This window comes from Dasypus novemcinctus, chromosome 18 (genome assembly GCF_030445035.2).
Source record: "Dasypus novemcinctus isolate mDasNov1 chromosome 18, mDasNov1.1.hap2, whole genome shotgun sequence".
NCBI lineage: Eukaryota > Metazoa > Chordata > Mammalia > Cingulata > Dasypodidae > Dasypus > Dasypus novemcinctus.
Window position 1 is genome coordinate 33,760,255 of NC_080690.1, and position 19,182 is coordinate 33,779,436.

The 19,182-nt window shown below is 48.8% G+C and overlaps 1 protein-coding gene across 2 annotated transcripts in view; it reads right to left on the reverse strand.

Annotated features, from left to right (window-relative positions):
• Window positions 1-19,182, reverse strand: part of CPNE2 (copine 2) — a 57,250-nt gene that overhangs the window by 14,778 nt on the left and 23,290 nt on the right. The window contains exons 11-14 of one of the 2 annotated variants that reach the window (XM_058279966.2): window positions 18,529-18,662; window positions 15,762-15,816; window positions 11,132-11,183; window positions 9,737-9,870 (exon numbers count right to left, since the gene is read on the reverse strand). In XM_058279966.2, the coding sequence (XP_058135949.1) occupies window positions 9,737-9,870; window positions 11,132-11,183; window positions 15,762-15,816; window positions 18,529-18,662 (375 nt within the window). The remainder of the gene's footprint in view (window positions 1-9,736; window positions 9,871-11,131; window positions 11,184-15,761; window positions 15,817-18,528; window positions 18,663-19,182) is intronic. The other variant, XM_058279965.2, reaches the window with a different exon arrangement.

The following is a 19,182-nucleotide window of genomic DNA, read 5'->3' on the forward strand; positions in this document are numbered from 1 at the left end:
TTCCCAGGAGGAAGAGAGATCTGGGAGGGCAGAGTGGTTTCTTTGTGGTGACCTTAGCCAGCTGATCTCCCCCTGAATTTCGGAAGGGACCCCAACTCAACAGAGAGAGGGGAGAGGGATCTCCTCAGGCGGGCTGTCATGCCCAGCTGCCCAGGGCAAGAAAGGAAGTAGATCAGAGAGGAGGCAGGGAGAGGCAGGCACCTAGTCAGCAGGACTCCACAAGGCTGCAAGGAATCTAACCCACCCGAGGGAAAGGGGGTAGGCAGCCTTCTGAAAGGCCAACTAGCGTGAGGAGACAGGTTAGTGCAGTGAAAGAATCCCTGCCTTGCATATACGAGGTTCTTGGTTCGATACCTGGCTCTTCTTAGAGAAGGGATCCACTGGGTTATCAGGCATCCAGCTGGAACTTTATGACAAGGGACACAAAGACATTCTCTTTGCATTAGCTTTTATTGGGTTTCTTATTTTATCCTTTAAAAAAAAAGGTACCTTTTTAAAATTTCTCTTATTTTATTCACTAAAACCTGGTTCAAAACCTGCAGAAGGAAGGCTGCAGGGTGACTGATGAACACCAGCAGCCTGAGAAGATCATCAGGGGTCTAAGAGGGAAGGTTGCTCTTCTTTGTTTATTGTTGTTTTTTGTTCTCCCCCTCCCCTTGCTCCTTTTTAAAAAAATAATTTACTGCTGTCTTGTTTCTTGTTTGTTGTGTTTCCCCTTCCTTTGTTTCCTTATTATTATTTTTTTGGTTTTGTTCTTTCGCTATCAATTTTCTCTACCTACGCTATTTCTTTTCTCTCCTTCATCTTTCTATCTTTCTGTTTTCTGTTGTTGTTCTTTCATCCCATCTCTTTTTGTTTGGTCTTTTAATTTTTCCTGTTTTATTTCTCTCCTTTTTTCTCTGTTTTCTACTTTTTTTCTTTCCTCTTTTTTTTCTTTTCATCTCTTCTCATCAGTCCAGCCTTTTAATTCATTTCATATATTTTTCTCTGTGTCTCATTTCATTGTTTCTATATGACTTTTAAAATCTTATTCCTCTATACTTCTTACTCATGTTAATTATTCATTTTCCTAGGTCTTATATGGTTCCTCTCCTACCTTTTACTATTATTCTTAATATCATTCTTTTCCTCTTCCTATCTTTTTCCTTTTCTCTGGTCTCATTTTTTTTCTCCAAGGGAACATAGACAAAAGCAAGGAAATAGAATAAGAGGAATGAAGTGACAAAGTGAAACCTTACCACACACACAAAAACAATAACAAAATAAAACACTTGAATAGAGAGAGAAGCTAATCAGCTGAATAAACCTATCAAGATAAACAGACCTAGACACCAACAAAACATTACAAGCCATACTAAGAAACAGGAAGACATGGCCCAGTCCAATAAACTAAAAACCAGGAGGAGGATATGTAGAACATGGAATAACTAATCAGAGATGTCCAAACAAATATCATGAATCACCTTAATGAAGTGAAGGAAGAGATTAAGGATATTAAGAGGACACTGGGAAAACATAAGAAAGAGTAAACATATATAAAAAAAATAATGGATATGATGGTGATGAATGGCATAATCCAAGAAATAAAAAATACACTGGAGGGAAGCAGTTGTGGCTCAACTGATAGAGCATCCACCTACTATATAGGAGGTCCAGGGTTCGGTATCCAGGGCCTCCTGACCTGTGTGGTGAGCTGGCCCATGCGCAGAGCTGCTGTGCACAGGGAGTACCATGCCACACAGAGGCGTCCCCCATGTAGGGGTGCCCCATGTGCAAGGAGAGCCACCCTGTGCGAAAAAAGCACAGCCCACCCAAGAGTGGCACTGCACACATGGAGAGCTGATGCAGCAAGATGACACAACAAAAAAAGCGAGATAGTTTCCTGGTGCCACATGACAAGAATGCAAGCAGACACAGAACACACAGCAAATGGCCAAAGAGAGCAGACAATGGTGGGGGGCGGAAGGGGAGAGAAATAAATTTTTAAAAAAACTTTAAAAAAAAAACTAGTTAAAAAAAATACACTGGAAGCACATAACAGAAGATTTGAACAGGCAGAGGAAAGAATCAGTGATGTAGAAGACAGTACATCTCAAATCAAACAGATAGTAGAACAGATAGATAAAAAGATAGAAAAAATCCAGCAGGGACTTACGGATTGAATGACAACATGAAAAGCACAAACATGCGCATTATAGGCATCCCAGAGGGAGAAGAGAAAGGAAAGAGGACAGAAAGTATGTTGGAGGAAATAATGGCTGAAAACTTCCCAACCATATTGTGGGAGATGGATGTACATGCCCAGGAAGTTTAGCGCACTCCAAACAGTATAAATCCTAACAGCCAGATTCAAAGACATATACTTGTCAAATCGTTCAGTGCTCAAGATAAAGAGAGAATACTGAAAGTAGCAAAAGAAAAGAGATCCATCACATAGAAGGGAAGCTTGATAAGATTAAGTGCTGATTTCTTATCTGAAACCATGGAGGCAAGAAGGCAGTGGTATGACATAGTTAAGGTGCTAAAAGAAAAAAATGTCCAGCCAAGAACTCTCTAACCAGCCAAGATTGCATTCAAAAATGAGGGAAAGTTCAAAATATTCACAGATAAGCAGAAAATAAGAGAGTATGTCATTAAGAAACCTGCCCTTTAAGAAATACTAAAGGGAGTTCTGCAGGTTGAAAGGAAAAAACAGGACAGAGTTGGAGGAGAGTGTAAGAACAACTAAAAAAATAAAAAGAGAAATAAAAACAACATATGGCATACATAAACCTAAAGAAAATAAGGTTAATGTAAGTAATTCCTTGACGGTAATAACATTGAATGTTAATGGATGAAACTCACCAGTCAAGAGACACAGACTGGCAGAATGGATAAGGAAATATGACCCATCTATATGCTTTCTACAAGAAATCCACCTTAGACCCAGGGATGCAAGGAAGCTGAAAGTGAATGGTTGGAAAACAATCTTACAAGCAAATGATAACCAAAAAGAAAGGGCAGGAGTAGCTATATTAATATTGGACAAAATAGACTTTATATGCAAAACTATTGTAAGAGACAAAGAAGGACATTATATATTAATAAAAGGGATAATCTATGAAGAAGAAAGAACAATCATAAACATTTATGCACCTAACCAGGGTGCCTCAAAATATATGAGGCAAATACTGGAAAAACTAAGTAGAGAAATATATGCTTCTACAATTATAGTTGGGGACTTTAATACACCATTATCACCATTAGACAGAACAGCTTGACAGAGAATCAATAAAGAAACAAAAATTTTGAATTATATGTTAGAGGACCCGGACCTAATAGACATATGCAGAACATTACCCCCAAACAGAGTGGGATATACATTCGTCTTGAGTGCACATGGATCATTCTCCCAGATAGACCATGTTAGGCCACAGAACAACTCTCGATGAGTTCAGAACGACTGAAATTCAACACAAAGTAATTTCTCTGACCACAATGGAATGAAGCTAGAAATCAGTAAGGGGCAGAGAACCAGATTAGGCACAAAGATATGGAAGTTAAACAACACACTCTTAGACAAACAGTGGGTCAAGGAGGAAATCACAAAGGAAATCAGTAACTACTTTGAAATGAATGAAAATGACAATACAACAAATCAAAATCTATGAGATGCAGCAAAAGCTGTACGGAGAGGGAAATTCATAGCCATCAAATGCCTATATTTAAAAAGAAGAGCTAAAATCAGAGACCTAACTGTATATGTGGAGGAATTAGAAAAAGAACAATAAACTAACCCCAAAGGAAGTAGAATGAAAGAAATAACAATCATTAGAGAAGAATTAAATGAAATTGAATATAAGAAAGCACGAGAAAAAATAAACAAAACCAAAAGCTGGTTCTTCATAAAGCTTAATAAAATTGACAAGCCCTTAGCTAGACTAACAAAGGAAAAAAAAGGGAGATGATGCAAATATATAAAATAAGAAATGAGAAAGGGGATATCACCACCCACTGACCCCATAGAAGTAGAGTATCATATGAGGATACTTTGAAAAATTTTATGCCAACAAGATGGATAATTTAGAGGAAATGGATGAATCCCTAGAAACACACAAGCAACCTACATTGATGAAAGAAGAAACTGATGAACTCAACAGAACAATCACAAGTAATGAGATGGGATTAGTTATCAAAAACCTCCGAACCCAGGACCAGACAGCTTCACAGGTGAATTCTACGAAACATTCTGAAAAGAACTGATACCAATCCTGCTTAAACTCTTCCAAAAAATAGAAGTGGAGGGAAATTGCCTAACTCATTCCATGATGCCAACATCACCCTAATACCAAAGCCAACCAAAGATGCCACGAGAAGGTAAACTATAGACTAATCTTCCTAATGAAACTAGTTGCTAAAATCCTCAACAAAATACTTGCTAATCATATTCAACAACACAGCAAATGAATTATACACCCTGGTATGCAAGGATGGTTCAATATAAGAAAATCAATCAATGTAATACACCACATAAACAGACTGAAAGAAAAAAATCACATGATCATCTCCATAGATGTAGAAAAAGCATTCAACAAAATATAGCACCCTTTCCTGATAAAAACACTTCAAAAGACAGGAATAGAAGGAAACTTCCTCTAAATAATAAAGGGTATATATGAAAAACCCACAGCTAACATCACTTTCAATGGTGAAACTCTAAAAACTTTCTCTCTAAGATCTGGAACATGACAAGGATGCCCACTGTCACTGCTCTTCCTTAATAAAACATACCAAAATTTATGTGATGCAATGCTCAGAGGGAAATTTATAGCTATAAATGTTTATATTAAAAAAGAAGAAATATCTCAAATTAATAACCTAACTTTACATCTTGAGGGACTAGAAAAATGAGAGCAAAGTAAACCCAAAGTGAGCAGAAGAGAGGAAATAAAAATAGAATAAAGATAAATTAGAGAATAGAAAACCTCTGAGAGAATAAACAAAATGAAAAGTTGATTCTTTTAAGAAAAAACAATAAATTTGACAAACCTTTAGCTATGCTGACAAAGAAAAAAGAGAAAAGATGCAAATAACTAAAATCAGAAAGGAAAATGGTGATATCATTACTTCCCTTAAACACATAAAAAAGATTATTAGAGAATATTATGAACAATGACGTGCCAATGAACTAGATAATCTAGAAGATAAGGGAAAAAAATCATAGAAATACATCAGTTACCCACATTGCCTCAAGAAGAATTAGAAAACATCAAAAAAATCTTTAATATGTACAGAGATTGAATCAATAATCAAAAACCTTCGACCAAAGAAAAGTCCAGGACCAGATGGCTTACCTGGTAAATTCTATGAAACATTTAAAGAAGAATTAATATCAGTCCTTCTCAAAGTCTACCAAAGAATTCAAGAGGAGGGAACATATTTTAATTCATTCTATGCAGCCTCATTATTCTGATACCAATGCCTAGTAGAGTCATCACAAGAAAAAGAAAATTAAAAACCAAATTCCTCTTATGAATATAGATGCAAACTCTTTAACAAGATACTAGCAAACTGAATCCAATGGCAAATTAAGTCGATTATACACTATGACCACATGGGATTCACCCCAAGAATGCAAAGCTGGTTCAGAATATGAAAATCTAGTAATCAACTACATAAATAGAAAAAAGGAAAAAAAGAATATGACTATCTCACCAGATGCAGAAAAAAGGCATTTGACAAAATCTAGACACTTTGTTGATAAAAACACTCACAAAAGTAGAAATAGAAGGAAACCTTCTCACCATGATAAAGGTTATGATAACTCACAGCTAACATCATACTCAATGGTGAAAGACAGAAAGCTTTCCACCTAAGGTCAGCAATGAAACAAGGATGCTTGCATTTACCACTATTCAATATTGTACTAGAAGTTCTTGTCAAGACAATTGGCAAGAAAAGTAAATAAAAGGTAACCAGATTGGAAAGGAAGAAGTAAAACTATCTCAATTTGTAGACAAAATGATCTTATATATAGAAAACCCAAAAGAATCCCTAAGAAAACTACTAGAACTAATAAATGAATTCAGCAAAATACAGGGTACAAGATCAATATACAATTTTGTGCTCCTATAGCCCAGTAATGAACAACTCAAAGAGGCAATTAAGAAAACAATTCCATTTACAATAGCATCTAAAAGAATAAAATATTTAGGAATATATTTAAGGATACAAAAACTTGTACACTGAAACGTACAAAACACTGCAGAAAAAAATTTAGGAAGACCTAAATAAATAGCAAGGCATCCCATGTTCATTGGAAAAGTTAACATTGCTAATACACCAAAATTACCCAAAACAATATACAAATTCAATACAATCCGTATTCAAATTCCAGCAGCTTTTTTTTTTTTTTCACAGAAATGGAAAAAACCAATCCTCAAATTTTTATGTAACTGCAAGGGGCCTCAAATAGCCAAAACAATCTTGAAAAAGAAGAACAGCATTGGAGGACTCACACTTCCCAATTTCAAGTTGTATTACAAAGTGGCAGTAATCAAAACAATGTGGTACAAGCATAAAGATAGACAAATAGATCAGTGGAATAGAACTGAAACTCCAGAAATAGACCCACACATCTATGGCCAACTGATTTTCTGCCAAGGGTGCTAAGAACCTACAGTAAGGAAAGAACTGTCTCTTCAATAAATAGCATTGGGGAAACTAGATAGCCACATGGAAAAGAATAAAGTTAATACCTACCTCACATCATATACAAAAAAATCATCTCAAAATGGATAAAAAACCTAAACATAAGAGCTAAAACTATAAAATTCTTAGAAGATAACAAGAGGGTCAGATCTTCATGAACTGGGACTTAGCAGTGGATTCTTAGACATGATACTAGAAACAATGGATAAATTTGATTTCATCAAAGTTTAAAAACATTTGGGCATTGAAGGAAATTGTCAAGAAAATGAAAATAAAACCTACAAAATGGGAAAAAATAGTTGCAAACTATAGATTGGTTAAGGGTTTAATACCCAGACTATACAAAGAACTCTTACAACTCAATGATGAAAAGTCAAAACAAACCAATTAAAAAACAGGCAAAGTACTTTGTTTCTCAGCTGCTAAACTAAATACCTGTAACATGGGTTTACTAAAACAATGGGAATTTATTGACTCAGAGTTTTGAGGCTAAGAGAAATCCAAAATCGAGCGTCAGCAAGGCACATTTACCAGGAAGACTGTGGCGCTTTGGGGTTGGGTGCCAGCAATCCTTGGCCCTTGGCTTTTCTGTTACATGCCAATGTACATGGTAACATCTCCTTTCTCCTCCAGGCTTTGTTGACTTCCAGATTTTTCCTGTGGCTTCCTCTCTCTATGCCTGACCTTCATTGTGTAGATTAAAGCCCAACCTGATTCAGTTGGGCCACACCTTAACTGAAGTAATGTCTTCAAGAAATCCTGTTTATATTGGATCCACACCCACCAGAATGGACCAAGATTAAGAACACGTTTTTCTGAGGTACATAATTCAATCCCCAACATACCTGAATAGACATTGCTCCAAATGAAGATACACAATTGGCCAATAAACACATGAAAAGATGCTCAACATCATTAGCCATTAGGGAAATAAAAATTAAAACAACAATGAGATACCACTTCAGACCCATAAGGATGGCTATTATTAAAAGAATGGAAAATAACAAATGTTGGAGAAGACGTAGAAATTGGAACTCTAGTGCATTGTTGGGAATGTAAAAAGGTGTTGCTACCGTGGAAAGCAATATGGCAGTTCCTCAAAAATTTAAATACAGAATTACTATTTGACCTGGCAATTCCACTTCTAGGTATAGACACAGAGTGAAAACAGGGTCGCAAACAGATAGCTGTACATCAATGTTTTTACAGCAGCATTATCCACAATAACCAAAATGGGGGAACAGCTCAAATGTCCATCAACAAATAAACATATAAAGAAAATGTGGTACATACACATGGAATATTATTCAGCCATAAGAAAAAAATGAAACTATGAACATGCTACAAGATGGAAGAATCCTGAAAACATCATATTCAGTGAAACAAACAAGACACATATGGACAAAAATTGTGTGACATCACAAGACAGGACTAGAAATAGCAGATCTGCAGAGGTAGAAAGCAGATTAGAGGTATTCTCGAAGGGCAGATGAAGGGAGTTGGGAAAGCATAGTGTTTGCTTGTGAAAATTAAAAGTAAAAAAGTCCCAAGGTGGAAATCACGTAAAAACCAGAGTGGCCTAAACTCCAGCAATGAGTCACTTATGTTTCAAAAGCCTCAGTTTATTCAGTGCCAAAGGGAAGGGCTGTGATTGGCGCATCTCAGAACTCTCCAATATCACGAAAAAAAAAGATTTAAGCAGGATGCATGGCAGTGGCAGGATCTGATACTTGCTGTTAAAAGAACCCACTGGTGGGAGAAGGGATTGTAGGGGACAGGACTAGCTGCAGGGAGACCAGTAAGGGGTGGCTGCAATGTCCAGTGAGAAACAGTGAAAGCAAATCCATGGGAAAGTGGAGGGATTCAGAATACTTTTGAGGTAGAGTGAAAAGAACAATCCAGAAGGGACTTCAGCAGTCATGTAACAACCCTTTCCTCCCAGAGGAGGTGGAAGCCCCAAGAGGGGCAGGGCCTTGGCGGGCCCCCCGGCCAGTGACCAGGTGGGACTAGACCTGCCTCCTCCATCCCAGGCCAGATGGCTCACCCAGGGCTGGTTTCCAGAAGCCCAGAGACCGAGGGGTAGTACTGGGCAGAGGGGCTGGGAAGTCCTACTCTTCAGCTGACGCCACTGTGTGGATTTTGAACTAGGCTTACCCTGGTTTCCTGACTTACCTGGTCAATTAGCCCCAGGTCCCTGGGGTCAGGAGAAGCAGAGCAGATGGTAGGAGAAATTGCCCTCAGGGTGCAAGGTATTGCCCTCAGGGTGCGAGGAAAAGATCCTCAACTCACTTGGCAGAATGAGGTCAGGGCAGGCCAGGCTGGAAGGGGAGGTCGGCAAGGTGACCCTTGGGGACCCTGACATTGGCAGAAGGCTCTACCTGTGGAGTCAGCCTGAAGCTGGGGTGGGGGAGGGAAAGGACCAGGATGCAGACCCCAGGACGGCAGCTGTGGCTGACTCCTACCAGGCCTCCTGCTCACTCCAGACCGGGCCAGGCTCTACCGTCATGATGAGCGCCGGGGCCAGACGGTTAGTCTGCAGCCCTCGGCAGGACGGTGTGGTGTGGGGACTGCCCTACTTGGAACTAGGTGGCCCAGAGGGTCAGCTTCGGGGCTGCAGGGATCCCCATCTCCTGCTTTCCATCTGTCCCAGGAGTGACCAAGTACCCTCTGCCCTGGGGAGGCATCTTCCACTGACCACTGCCCCGCGTCCTGCTAAGCATGAACAGAACCGCTGCATCTTTCAAGTCTGGGCTCCAGGAAGCCAAGACCATCAAGGTGAGCTGGCCCAACCTCCTTATGATTTTTGTGGGTAAACTGAGGCTCAGAGAGAGGCAGAGACTCATCTAGAGATTTCGAAGGAAGGGAATGGCAGAGCATCCTGCTCGCCAGCCCCAGAGGGATAAATAGGGAAAGAAGGTAGGAAGGACAGACATCAGGCTACTTTGCCCAGGTGGCCAGACCTGGGCCTCTCTCTCACATGGTACAGGCAGTCCCAGCCAGTGTCCACCCTACCCTGGCACACCCATGCTCGTGGCCCCCGACTCACCGTGGCCGTCTCCTGCTGCGTGGCCTGGGCTGCAAACCGCGCGACGTGGTTGACAATAGGGGAGAAGTTGGTGGGACCGTAGAAGCGGATGTGGGGCAGGCAAGCCGAGTACGCCTGGGCGATGCCATCCACACCTGTGTCGGGGCAAAGGGTCAGGATTGGCCCCACCCAACCATAGCCCCAGTGAGGTCACGCCAGCCCTGCACATGCTCCAGCCCCAGTTGCTGACAAAGCATTTATTTTGGGTTCACCCAAAATGCCCTGCCATGACCAGGGCGGGCCCCAGAAGATCAGAAGCTCCTAGAGGGCAGGGCCGGGGTAGTATAAAGCAAAGAGCCCTGAGTTTGAATTCAAACAGAGCCGATTTGAAATCCCACCTTTGCCACTTGTTAGCTTTGGGACCAGGGACATGCCGTTGAATCTCTCTGAGCCTGAGTCTCCTTGTATGTCATGGGGCTGAAAATCCCAACTCTTGGACGCTTGGCAGGAGGGAATCCAGCAGGCCCTTCCCAAAGCAGGAGCCTGGCAAAGTCTGCAGGACACCTGGGACAATGGGGAACCATCTGGGGGTCCATTGCGGACATACTGTGGCTTCCGCTCAGGGTGGGCGGGGGTATTAAATGAGAAGCTGGCCCTGCCCCTGCACGTAGGAAGTGCTCTGCAAAGAGCCACTGTCAGGAGCCTCAGCATCTCCCCGCTGCCCTGCGGTCCTGCTCAGAAGGCCTCTGGCCGGGGATGAGGCTGACCAATCTGAGCTTGGACTAAATGTTCCTGGAGACCTGCCCTAACCCACACAGACCCCAGCAGGAGCCCAGGGTTCCTTTCTAGCCAACAGACACCCATGGTTTCTGAATCATGGCATTATCTCCAAGTTGGTGACTCAATGCATTTCCCTTCTGAATACAAACACGGGCCAGCTTTGGAGGGCTCCAGGGAAGGGAGATGCTCCACCCAAGCCAAATCCCAGGCTGACAGGGCCCGTTCAAGGTCTCCTGACCGCGGGGACCACCCTCTCCTAGACCTGCCCCTCCTCTCCTCTAATTGCTTGACTGTCCCTGAAATCCTCTTAGGAGGTGAGCAAACATCACACCCTTTCTCAGTGTACCCCCCAAGCACAGAGACCCCCAATCTTTAGCTGCCAAGCCCACTGAGCATGAAGGCTCTTTGTGGAAGGCAGGGAGAGCAAAGGGGGTGGAGTAGGGCAGGGTGGGAGGGAGGGAGAGGGAGATGCCACCCCTGGCTCCTTATGGCCTGCACGGGCCTTCCTGACCAACCCCCTGGGTTGAGCCAAGCAGGTACTGGGCCTCTCTGGGGCAGACACCTGGACCAATCTCCCCACCCCTCCTCCAGACCTGGTACAAACCTGGGGCAGATGCACGTGTGTTTGACACTCACCTGAGCAGAAGGGGTTGGTAGGGTTGAAGTTGATGGCAAACTCATGGGAGACCTGAAACGCAGAGAAAGTGCTGAGCAGGCAGGCTCCTGCCCCAAACCTGGGCCGCCGCCCCCACCCGCAGCGCAGCCGAGGCTCCCTGAGGGCCCCTGGCTATTGCTGCACCCCCACACCTGCTTTCACCCCCACCGCTAGGTCTGACCACCATCTCTTCCGGGGAGATCAGGGCTGTCCATGCCTCTCACCCAAGGACAGGTCCTCTGTAACTCCCGAGTGCACAGACATGGCGGCGTGGGGCCAAGGGCCCTTGGAAAGCCCCCGTGTCACCAGCTATCCTGGTGCATGGGGCCGCCATTAGAGTTTCACTTCTTTGGGCCCCAAAGGCTCTTCTTCTCCATTTGAATAGTAAGCAAGAGTGTTTGGAAGGGAGCCTTCCTTATGATGATTAGATGGCAAACCCACTTAAGAGCTGGACTGGGGGATCAGGAAGAATTACAAGAGGTAAAGTTGTCCTGGGGTAAAGGACCCCCAGACCTCAGTCGCTAGGGAGAGTTCCAGTCTAGATACAAACAGTCCAGACAGACCCTTTAGCCTAAGACGATACAGTGGAGGTTCTAGGAGGCCCCACCAAGTCCAACACCCCTATTTTACAAATAAGCAAGGGGAGGCCCCGAGAGGGGACACCGTGTCCAAAGCCACCCAGTGGAAGAGGCTGAGACGCGGGCTCCGCGAGCCTCGGCAGGCGCAGGAGCCCAGGCCTTCCCGGGCACCCCCGGGCCAGGGAGCAGCGGCTCTGCAGGTGTCCCCAGCACCACCCTGCCCTGGCGCTGCTCGCTCCCAGCAGGCAGACAAGAGGGAATGGGGTTTCCTGCACTGGCTGTGCAGCCCCTCGGGTCCCAGCACAGAACTGGTCCCGGGACGTCCCTCCTAGGCCCTGCCCCTGCTCAGGGTTCCGCCTTCACCCTGTCCCTAGTCTGGGCTCCAGGTGTGGGGGCCGGAAGTCCTGGTTGCCATGGAGACTTCATGAGCCTCTGTAGAGATTAAGGGGGGCTTGTTTGGAGGGGGCTGAGAGAGGAAAGTGGTTGCCAGGGAAACAGGCCTCCTTTGGGCTGATGAATTCTCGCAAAATCAGATTTTAGAGACTTTAGAGACCGCGGGGGAAAAGCCCCTTCTGATAGGGATGGGTTACCATCCTGCTTTGCTCAGCCACACGAAGTCCTCAGACCCCCGCTCTTCCCCACCTTCCCATGGCCTGATGGTAGAGTGAGTCACCAGCCACCCCAGTAGCCTCTGAGGTTATCTACCCCAGTGGCTCCATTCCACAGGCAGAAAAACTGAGGTTCAGAGTGGACCCGGTGTGACTCAACAGCAGAGCCAGGACCAGACCTGGGGGACTGCCTGCAGTGGACCAGCTCCCCACACCCCATAACTTCCTGCCCTGATTTGCCTGAAAAAGGCCAGTACACACCAGCAAACTGCCTGGTAGCCATGCCAAGCTGATTAGGGACCCCTGGGGACCGGATCGGCCACAACCTTTTGTCCTGAAACCTCCCTGCTTCCTTCCCACAATCGATGGTCTGTTCGCCCCACCAGGCCTGGCCCAGCCCCACGGCAGTAACTTAACACGCTGGAACCTGCTGGGCAGTGGAGGGGGCATGCAGGCAGCTGTCCTCTCCAAGCCTCAGTTTCCTCATCTGTAAAGTGTATGTGTGTGTGTGGGGGGATCCACCCGCTGTGCTCTCCCTGCCGCAGACCCCTGCACAGGCCCTTCCTCTGCCCCGTCACCCTCTCAGGGAAACCCCCAGGCACTCCCTAGGGCAGGGGCCCTCCCTGGGCCCCCCCACTCAGCCCTGAGGAAGAACCCGTCCTGAGGGTGGGCAGCCGTCCAGCGCTCCTTCCAGCTCCCTCCCCTCAGGGAACCAGCGCCTCCTTCTTCCCAGGCAGCCGGGTCGGGCCCCAAATCCACCCTGTCGACAAGTGCTGAGCACCTACTGTGCGACAGGTGCCAAGGCAGGAGGGAACCTGGCAGGTGAACAACTGAGTGGACGCGGGGCAGGGCGAGCGGTCAGGGAAGGCCGCTGAGGGGCTGGTGTGCAGCCGGGGGCAGGGGGCGACAGGCAGGGGAGGGCCACGGGCAAGGGCCATGAGGCGCGAAGGGACAGCAGGGGCAGGGGGCGCACGGGGCGGCAGCGAGGGGAGCTGGAGCGGGAGAGACAGAAGGGCCGAAAGGGGCCGAGCTGGCAGGGCGGGGAGGCTGGGACAGCGCGCCTGCCCTCCCCAGGCCCGTTCCTGTCCCCGCCCCAGCCCTGCTGGGCCCTCGGGCCAAGCCCCGGCCTCCCCGGCTGTCCTCTGACATTTCCAACAAGGCTTTTGCGCAAGAAAACATCTCATTCAGCCGCATTCTTTGAACGCTGCCTGGTCTCCTAGCAACCAGCTCACGCTGGGCCGGCCTGCACCCACCCTGCCCTCAGAGGCACCTCTGCGTCTACCCAGGGGCCCGGCTTTGCTCCCAGGACGCCACCCCGCCCCATCTGACCGCAGGGCCGCCTGTCCTTCCACCCCACCCCGGAGAGCCACTCCCTGCAATTCTATGGGAAAAACCACCCTCCCCGGGGAGAGTGGGAAGGAAAGTTTACTCTGGAAAGAGCATGCAACACAGTGGGGCAGACAAGAGTGGGCACCGGCTGAGACAAACGTGCAGACTCAGGGGCTCTCTGTGCTAACACCCCTCAGGCTCTCACGGGGGAGGCAGAGTTTCTGGACTAAACCTTAGAGTCCATCTGCCTGGAGCCCAGGCCCCCTGCGGTAAGCATGACTTGCAGTGGGCCAGTGACTGAATGCCTCTGAGCCAAGGTGCTTTCATCTGTCACAAGGGACGACACCCCTTGCCGGGGGGAGCCGCTGTTTCTCACTCACTGCCTCTTCCTGCCATGGATGGAGAAAACCCAGAGCTGTCCTCCAGCTGTGCCCTCCAGCCTCAGGGCTGCCCCACCCAAATGCTCACTCTGCAGGCTCCCAAACCACCCCTCTAACAGCCTCTGCCCTTGTCTTGGGGTTCCAGGAGGAGCCCACCTTCCTCCTGCCCCAGGCCTATCCCCCGTCCTCCCTCAGGGAGCCCCCACTCGCCCACAAGACCCCTCTTCTCACGTTGACCTCTCGCCTGGCTCCTTCCCACCGCCCTTGACCTGTCGAGCTGCCTCTTCCAGGGGTGTCCACGCCGGCCCTGCCCCTCCCCTCCCCCCCTCCCTCAGCGCTCACCCCCATGCCTCCCACCACGGCGCCTCTTCCCCCTTCCTCCCGAAACAGTCCTCAGTTCCCTGGACTATGAAATGGGTTAGTGACAGTTTCTACCTCATAGGGTATTTGGGAGAATTAAAGGAAGCTGCTGGGGCGAGGGAGCTGGACCCAGGAGAGTGGAAGGGCCCGATACGGGCGCATCTGCTTCTGTACCACGCCTGGCTCCGCTCGGGCCGCTCTGTCACGGGCCCCATTTCCTCTGCCGGGCCCCCCCCGTGGGCCCTGCTCATGCCCACCACCTCCCACAAGCTCCTCACCCCAGGGGGCCCCTCCACGACGATGAGGCCCAGGCCTCCCAGCCCCTGCCCTGCGCTCTGGACACCCTCCCTCTCCTCCTGGACCTCCCCGCACCATCTCCCCGGACAGCCCCGTCTCCACGCCCAGCTGGAACCCGGAGGCCTCCTTGGGCCATGCCCACGCGGGCACCAGCCAGTCCTGCCTCCGGCCCCTGGCACCCGCCATCGCCCCTTCTCTCCACCCTGTCCCTCTGGCCTGCAGCCTGTGGTCGCCCCCTCCTGGGTCCCCCCCAGCCCCCACCCTGGCCCGAGTGCGCCTTCAGAAATGCCAGTCTGATGGTGACGCCCACGGAGAGCTCACAGCGGCTCCCTCTGCTCTTCCGCCTGCTTTCGGGGCCCTGCACGGCTGGCCCCTAGCCCCCCAGCCGCGTCTCTCCATCCTGCCCATCCTCGGGGAGCATGCGGTCACCCCACCTTCTCTCAGTTTGTCCAGCTCACCCGACTTCCTCTGCCTCCCACCCCGACTTTGCAGAGGCTGTTCTCACAGCCCTGAAGGCTCCCCGCAGCCTGTCCCCGCTCCAGCCACTCTATTGCTGCTTACCCTGCCCATCTCATCTTAGACCTCTCTCGCCTCCTCCAGGAAGCCTCCCCTGATGCTCCCTCCGCTGGGCTCCCCCAGGTCCATTCTTAGCACTGATGACACTGCCTGTCTGTAGGGTTCCCAGATAAAACGAAGGACGCCATGGTAAGTGTGATTTCAGATAAACAACTAATACCTTTTTTGAGTATAAGTATATCTCATGCAATGTTTAGGACATACTTACACTAAAAAATGATTCATTGTTTATCTAAATTCAAATTTAACCGGGTGCCCTGTATTTTTATTTGCTCTGTCTGGCAACCCTGCCTGTTCTCCCCACCTGACACGCGTTCTGACATGTCCTGCCCCTGGCACAGCTCCAGTGTCTGAGTGAGGTTCAGGCTGAAGAGACGGGGTTTGGGGTAAATGCAGAGAAGGCACCGGGCCTTTCTAAAGCTGGTCTCGAGAGGCCACACACGGATCCCAACGTCGCATCGAGAGGAACCAGGCTTCACTCACCTTCCAGTCTGGGGGTAACTGGGCCCCAAACCCCAGGGCAGGAAACATCTTATCACTAATTAGGAGGAAAAAAACCCACTGTGAGACAACTGGTCAGGGGCCTCCATCTCCCACCCTCACCCAGCCCCCTCCCACGAGGGTGGGCCCACCCGGCCTCACCGAGCACAAAAGGCTCCCCACGGGGTACCTGGTGGATATGCTGCCTTGGATCGTCCACACCCACGGCAGCAGACATTGCTAATCAACCACAGCACTTCTATCCAACCGGCCTGGGTGCCGCCTCTAGAGCCTTCTCAACTTGGGGCCCTGGGCAGCCACTAAACCCGCAGTCATGAAGGAAGACGGGATGTACTACCTGTCTCTCAACCTCCCATTTTATGGCTGGGGAGAACTCTCCTAAAATGAGGACCCTGGCTTGGCATTCAAGGCCCTTCACCCTCCAGCCCCAGGGTCTAATCCCATCTCCTTCCTCCTGCTCCCTCTCCCATTCTATCCTCCAGCCCTGGCTACGCACTGTTCCCCAAACACACGGGGCAACTTCACATCTTCAATCCTCTTGTGCCCCCTCCTGAAGTACTTCTTCCGTTCTGTTCTCCCTGGCAAACTCCTACTCATCCTCTAAGGCTCAATTCAAATGACCCCTTCCGTCTATGGCTTCCCTGATACTACAGAATGCGTCTCTCTTTTGTATTCCCAGAGCTACCTCACTTCACATGTAAGTTAGTCACTCAGAACTGTGATTTCTTCCCCATTTCCCCCCTTGAGTGGGAACTTCCTGAGGACAGAAACCATACCTCATTTGTTCATTCATTCAACTTATTTTCTTGAGGATCCCTCTGACTGCCACATGGAGAACAAATTGTCAGAGGCCAGGGCAGAAGCAGGGAGGCCAGCCAGGAGCCTGCTGAGATAACCTGGATCAGAGCTGATGGTGGCTGGGGCTAGGGTGGTAGCAGTGGGAATGGGGGAAGAGGCTGGACTCAAGTGTCTTTTGAAGGGATTTGCTGAATGAGCAGATGTGGGAGATGAAGGAAAGAAGGAAGGAAGGAAGGGGAGGTTTGGAGGCGAGCGGGGCCGCCTCTCACAGAGGCGGGGCAGACAGTGAGAGAGTCTGGCTGTTCAGGGCTCGCTGTGGCCTTGCTAAGTCTGACTGCCCACCAGAAGGCTCCGTGGAGTGGCTGAGCTGGCAGCTGCAACACTCGGCTCCTCCCAGCCACCCAGATGGAGACTGAACACCGTACCTCTTCTTTTTAAAGATTTATTTATTTCTCTCCCTTTCCCCGCCCCCCCCAACTGTCTGCTCTTTGTCCATTCACTGCGTTTTTCCGTGTCCCTGTCCACTTGTATTCTTGTCAGCAGCACCAGAAATCTTTTTTTTTTTCCCAGTTTTCAAAACATTTTATTTCATACAAAAATATTACATATTTGAGCATGTGAGCCTGTCTCCCAAATAGAAGCTGGTTCTTTCAGTTCCTCAGGTCAACCTTTCTTCAGAGGCAAATAAAGAAATACATCCTATGACGTAGAAGCTGAAGCTGTCATTAGTTATGGGGTACCCAAACTGAGTGAGGGTGGGCCTTGCCCCAGTATGACTGATGTCCTGGCACGTAAAGCAGACTGGACACAGAAGTAAGCCACAGGGAGCAGCCAGAAGCTGGAAAGCACCGGGAATCTGTGTCTTTTTGTTGCGTCATCTTGTTGCCTCAGCTCTCCGTGTGTGCGGCGCCACTCCTGGGTGGGCTGCACTTTTTTCGCCCTGGGCGGCTCTCCTTACGTGTGGGGCTCCCCTACGCGGGGGACACCCCTGCGTGGCAGGGCACTCCTTGCGCGCATCAGCACTGCGCATGGGCCAGCTCCACACGGGTCAAGGAGGCCCGGGTTTGAACCCTGGACCTCCCACGTGGTAGGCGGATGCGCTATTCATTGAGCCAAATCTGCTTCCCTGTACCTCTCTTAATGTGGCCTGGGATCACAGCCACCCCTGAGGTTTGGAGCCCCCTGGCAGTCAGGTGCTCGTCCTCAGACAGCCTCTCTCTGGGAGGACAAATGCTCACAGGATTCCTGAGGCTGCTCTCCCCCCTGCCAGATCTCTGGCACCTGCTCCTTCCCCCCTGACTTCCATGTGCTAGCCTCCCAGCCATGCCGCCTCTGCTGGGGCAGCCAGCAAGCACCATCCGTGACAACGAGCGTGCAACCCTCAAGTGACTTCTGGATTTTCCAGCTCTGCATCAGGCCCATCCTGTTGGCGGCCACACCTGTCATACCCTCTACGTGGCTTTCCCTCACTGACTTTTCATGGTTCCCCAGAAGGTGGGGTCTGTGGAAAGCAAGGTCCTCACCCACTCAGAAATTCCCCACAGGAGCCAGACTGTTCAGCCATTTGGTGCCCGACCCAGGAACCGGGAGGGGTGGGTTCCAATCCCACTATCGGTATTACTTTAGACAAATTCTCCACCCTCACCAGGCCTCCATTTCCCCAGCCCTAAAAGGGGAGGTTGCCGCAATGGCAAGCACGTTTCAGCTCCCGTCCCAACTCACTGCTTAGTGGCTACCTGGTGTACTGTGTGCAGAAGGATCAACCAAGTCTGAATCTGTGCTCCACAGATAAGAGTATGGTAGTTGATTAGCCATGTCTGCCACAGGTATAGGAATGGGTAATACTAACTGCCTCCCAGGATTTGATCTGGGTCCCTTCTAGCTTTGACAAGCTAAGCCTCCCCGGTTGAAAAGAGCCCTAACTGACCTTCAGGCCCCTTCCCAAACATACCTGTCGTAGTCCTGAATGATCTGCCCTACAGCCCAGATGGCCGACAAGTACTCGTTGGTGCCCATGGGGTTGATATAGTGTAAAGAAGAAGGGTCAAAGGGGTTCCCGTTGGAGGCTGTGAAGTCTATCCCAACCTGCAGAGGGAGGGGGAAACAGGTTATCCACTAGGGCCAGAAACCCCCTGCTCCCTGCCCTATCCCTAAGGAATAGGAGAGGCTGATGGGACATGGGAAGCGTATTCATCTCCTAGCTCCAATCCCCAATAAAATGGTCTGAAACTTAGAAACTGCTCTGATTGCATTATTCTCCAGCTCTAACACCATCTGTGGCTCCCTACTGCCCAAGCATAAAGCCCATTGGCCTAGATATAATACAAGGTCAACTTACACCCCCAGATTCCTTTTCCTCCTCTCTCCCTTTCCCCTTGTCTAATTCTTATCCATCCTCCACATGCAATTCAGATGCTGCCGCCTCAGGGAAGCCTTCCCAGATACCTCGCCTCTCCAGGGTACCTCCCCATCCTCCCTCAGACCACCAAAGGCCCCTGGGGCTGGCGCGCCTGAGCCCTCGAGAGACCCCCTAGAGTCTGGCACACAGGAGAAGCTCAGGGCACATCTGACCATTGAACAAATGCACGCGGCAGGAAGAGGAGGG